The 3,622-nt window shown below is 29.3% G+C and overlaps 1 protein-coding gene across 1 annotated transcript; it reads left to right on the forward strand.

Annotated features, from left to right (window-relative positions):
• The first annotated feature begins 1,423 nt into the window (after positions 1–1,423).
• LOC115707283 (LOB domain-containing protein 33) lies at positions 1,424–3,417 on the forward strand. The gene is made up of 2 exons (XM_030635194.2): positions 1,424–2,408; positions 2,580–3,417. The coding sequence occupies exons 1-2, from the start codon at positions 2,130–2,132 to the stop codon at positions 3,045–3,047; spliced, it is 747 nt and encodes a 248-aa protein (XP_030491054.2). The 5' UTR covers positions 1,424–2,129; the 3' UTR covers positions 3,048–3,417.
• The last annotated feature ends 205 nt before the right edge of the window (positions 3,418–3,622 follow it).

Here is a 3,622-nt window from a genome sequence, read left to right on the forward strand (position 1 = left end):
ATTTAGCACAAAATAGCATGGGTCAAATTTTAGCCCACAATAAATAGTACCTTTTTTAATGAGATAATTACATAAGGCACTATTTTTTATAAAAAAAATTATATTTTTACGTTTAAAGAACTTGTTTTACATTTGTACGGTTTTCAATAGAAACAACACGAATACAACAAAAAAATTACATAAAAGTAACATAAAAATAATATCTAAATAACATCAAAACAACAACAAAAAATAACATACAAATAATAAAAAAATAACAACAAATTAACAAGAGTATAACATAAAAAGACCGTATTTTCTGTAAATAAAATAAAAAAAATCGTAAAAACGTTTAAAATTTCGTAAAATCATATTTTTGTAATTTTTTTTTTTGTTATTTTTGTGTATTTGTAAAATAATTCCTTTTTTAATTACATCTTTACCACTTATTACTACTATTCATTGATTTTGAATAAAATATTTATAAAATATTAAAATAATATAAATAAAATTAATTATTTTATATATTTTGAATGAGCATTAATAGTAATAGTGACTTTTATAGATTATTTGCACTTTGTGTATTGGAGTAAAAATATATATATAAAAAAAAAATTGGCCAAATATAGCTTTATGGTATATTTTGGAAATTTTTAACTTTTTTACTTTTATAGTGTGGGGCGGAATTTTTTTTAAAAATACTGTTTAAGTTTTATACTGTGTTAAGTTTTCACTATTGTTTTACGGTTGTTTTTTAGTTGTTCCACTATTGTTTTATGTTGTTTTGTTTTGTGTTCCACTGTTGTTTTATAAAAACACAGTATTTTTGAAAAAAAAAATTGTGTGACAGTATTTTGTAAAAATTAACTCAAATTCTAGTATTTTTGTAAGTTTTCCTTTTGCATCATGCTATATTGTAATCTAAATTTAGATCACTTTTTATTATGTGAGATATTTGCATCAAGAGTTAGCACTCCATTATAGTAGACTTTTAACAAAATAAGCTACGTTTTTTATTCATATCACTTATTTGTATCTTTATTACAAATTCTCTAAAATATACTAATTAATAAATATAAAGTATTGAAAGTCTTCTATATTATTTTTTTCATTTTTATTTATACGGATTAAACATATTGCACATAAATTATGTGCTAATCAATCAATAAATTAAATATTCATTAATTAGTGTGGAAAGGATATAGGATGGACTGCAACTATACAAATATGCCATATTATCATCATTTTGAGTTGGAATTTTCTTTAGGCAAATTGGGAACGTTAAGCACTCTTGTCTTTCCCAAGAGATATTGGCTAATAATAATAATTGCTATGTTAATTGGTTAAAAGTTACATGTCGTTTCAATGTGCTGAACATAATAAGCAAATATTTCAAATTAACCCTTTTGTTTGTTATCTTAAAAACTATGAACATTGAGTGAGTAAAGCATAACCAATCACTACTGAAGTGTTCGAAAACCTTTTTTTAAGTGTTCGAAAACTTTTAGATTGAAAGTTATTTGATTGATTTTGTAGTCAAAATTGTGGTACTTAATGAACCATCTTTTAAGGTAATAAATATGGTACACTCTTCACCAATAGGATTTTCTTATAAAGTTGCTCTCTCTATTTCATACTCGAGAGAGAGAGAGAAATAGGTGACAGTTGTTGCCTTCCCGGTTCTTCTGCTAGATGTTTATGGCTTAAAACTATTATACAAAGATGATTATCTCTTTTATTCAAACTCAACTAATGATAATAATGATTAGGTCTTCCATCAAAACAGTCTCATTCCTAAAGAATCTTTATACAAAGAGCCCTTTTGAGGCACTAATAAGGAAACCTTACCCAATTTGAGAATGACAATGTAGCCCATAAAGGAGACCCAAAATGAGCACTGCTTTTCAGTAAAAGAAGAATGTCCTTTGGACAAAGCCAAAAAGAATTTCCTAACACCCTTACCACAAGATGCCTATAAAAACAAAATCTATTTTTACTTTGTGAACAAACAAAAGAAGCATATTTCTAAGTTATTTATTAGAATACTATTAGTTTAGGGAGAAAAAACCTTTAGACAAATATTAGTGAAAAAAAATTATAAATTAAACTTTAAAAAGAATAATAATAATAATCCTTAATTAGTGAGCACTATGACAGGCTTGGGATCTTCATGTGGAGCATGCAAGTTTCTGAGGCGAAAATGCAGCAGCGAATGCATTTTTGCTCCTTACTTCGGCTACGACGAGGCTGCAAGCCATTTTGCGGCGGTGCACAAGGTGTTCGGAGCTAGCAATGTTTCAAAGCTGTTATTACACTTGCCACAACACAACCGGAGTGATGCTGCAACCTCTATCTCATATGAAGCTCTTGCTCGGATGAGAGACCCCATTTATGGTTGTGTTGCTCATATCTTTGCTCTCCAACAACAGGTAGAAAATTATAACTCCTTTGATAGTATATGTTTTAAACAAAAAAAAGAATAATGATGAAAAAGTAATCTCTTATGTAACTTATGTCAAGATGATTTGACCTATTTGCTTAAAAGAAAAGAAACCAAACAAGCCTTAGACAAGTTTAAATAAGTTGAATTTTGTGCCCAGGTTGCCTACCTGCAGGAGGAGATAGAGATTCTTGGGAACCAAATAGCTCATAATGTCACAGCTGGTTTTGCAAGTTCTGGGAGTTCTTCTGAAGGAACTAATAATAATAGTGATCATAATACTCATAATAATACCTTAGATTCCAGTTCTCAACTCTTTTCACATAATGGAGCTATGAACTGTCAGTATTATCAGAATCAACAGGAAGTTCTACCCTCCCAGAACCAGAATTCAACTGGAAATAGTAGTAACATAGTTGTTGGTGGGCAGGTGGGTTTTCATCTTCATCAAAATCCATATAGTTGGGGAGAAGAGAACATGGTTTGTAACTCTCTCTCAGATCCTTTAGACAAACTATTTGAGGGGATAGAACAAGAAAGCTTAGGGAATAGTCCATGGTTGGATGAAATACCCAATGTGGAAAACTTTATAGGTCCACAATCTGGGACTGAGCCCAGCTTTTGGTAATGAAGAAAAATACTTTGGTGGTGTGTGAGCCTTTCACTTTGAATGAAGGAAATAAAGTTCGTACCAATTGCCAATTTGATACTATGGTTGATCTTTTTTCTTCTTAAAACAAAATCCCAAATATGGTTTGTTCTAAATTGGCATAGAGCTGTAGAAGCCAACATACTGCTGCATGTCAAAGCAGGGGACTCTGCTCCTCCCTACACTGGATTCGACAATGTGTACATTATTATATTACCAGTCCACGTAGTGGTTTTAAGAACCAATTGTAATATTTCATTTTGTACTATGTTTTCAGTTAGATTTTCTTAAATGACTTCATATTTTAATTTTCATACATGAACTTAAAATTTATTAAGAGTTAGTCCCACATTGCTAATGTGTAAAAATAAATTGTGATATATAAGATGAATAGGCTACTCTTCCCATTCTCAATTGATTCATATTATCTCAAATTCTACCAAAATCACCTCCCATAAATTGGTTCCTTAATTCTAGTTTTTTTTTTAAAAAAAATAAAAAAAGATAAATAAAAAAAAAAAAAACTCCTAATGGCTATGAGATATAGAAAACGG

This window comes from Cannabis sativa, chromosome 1 (genome assembly GCF_029168945.1).
Source record: "Cannabis sativa cultivar Pink pepper isolate KNU-18-1 chromosome 1, ASM2916894v1, whole genome shotgun sequence".
NCBI classification, from domain to species: domain Eukaryota; kingdom Viridiplantae; phylum Streptophyta; class Magnoliopsida; order Rosales; family Cannabaceae; genus Cannabis; species Cannabis sativa.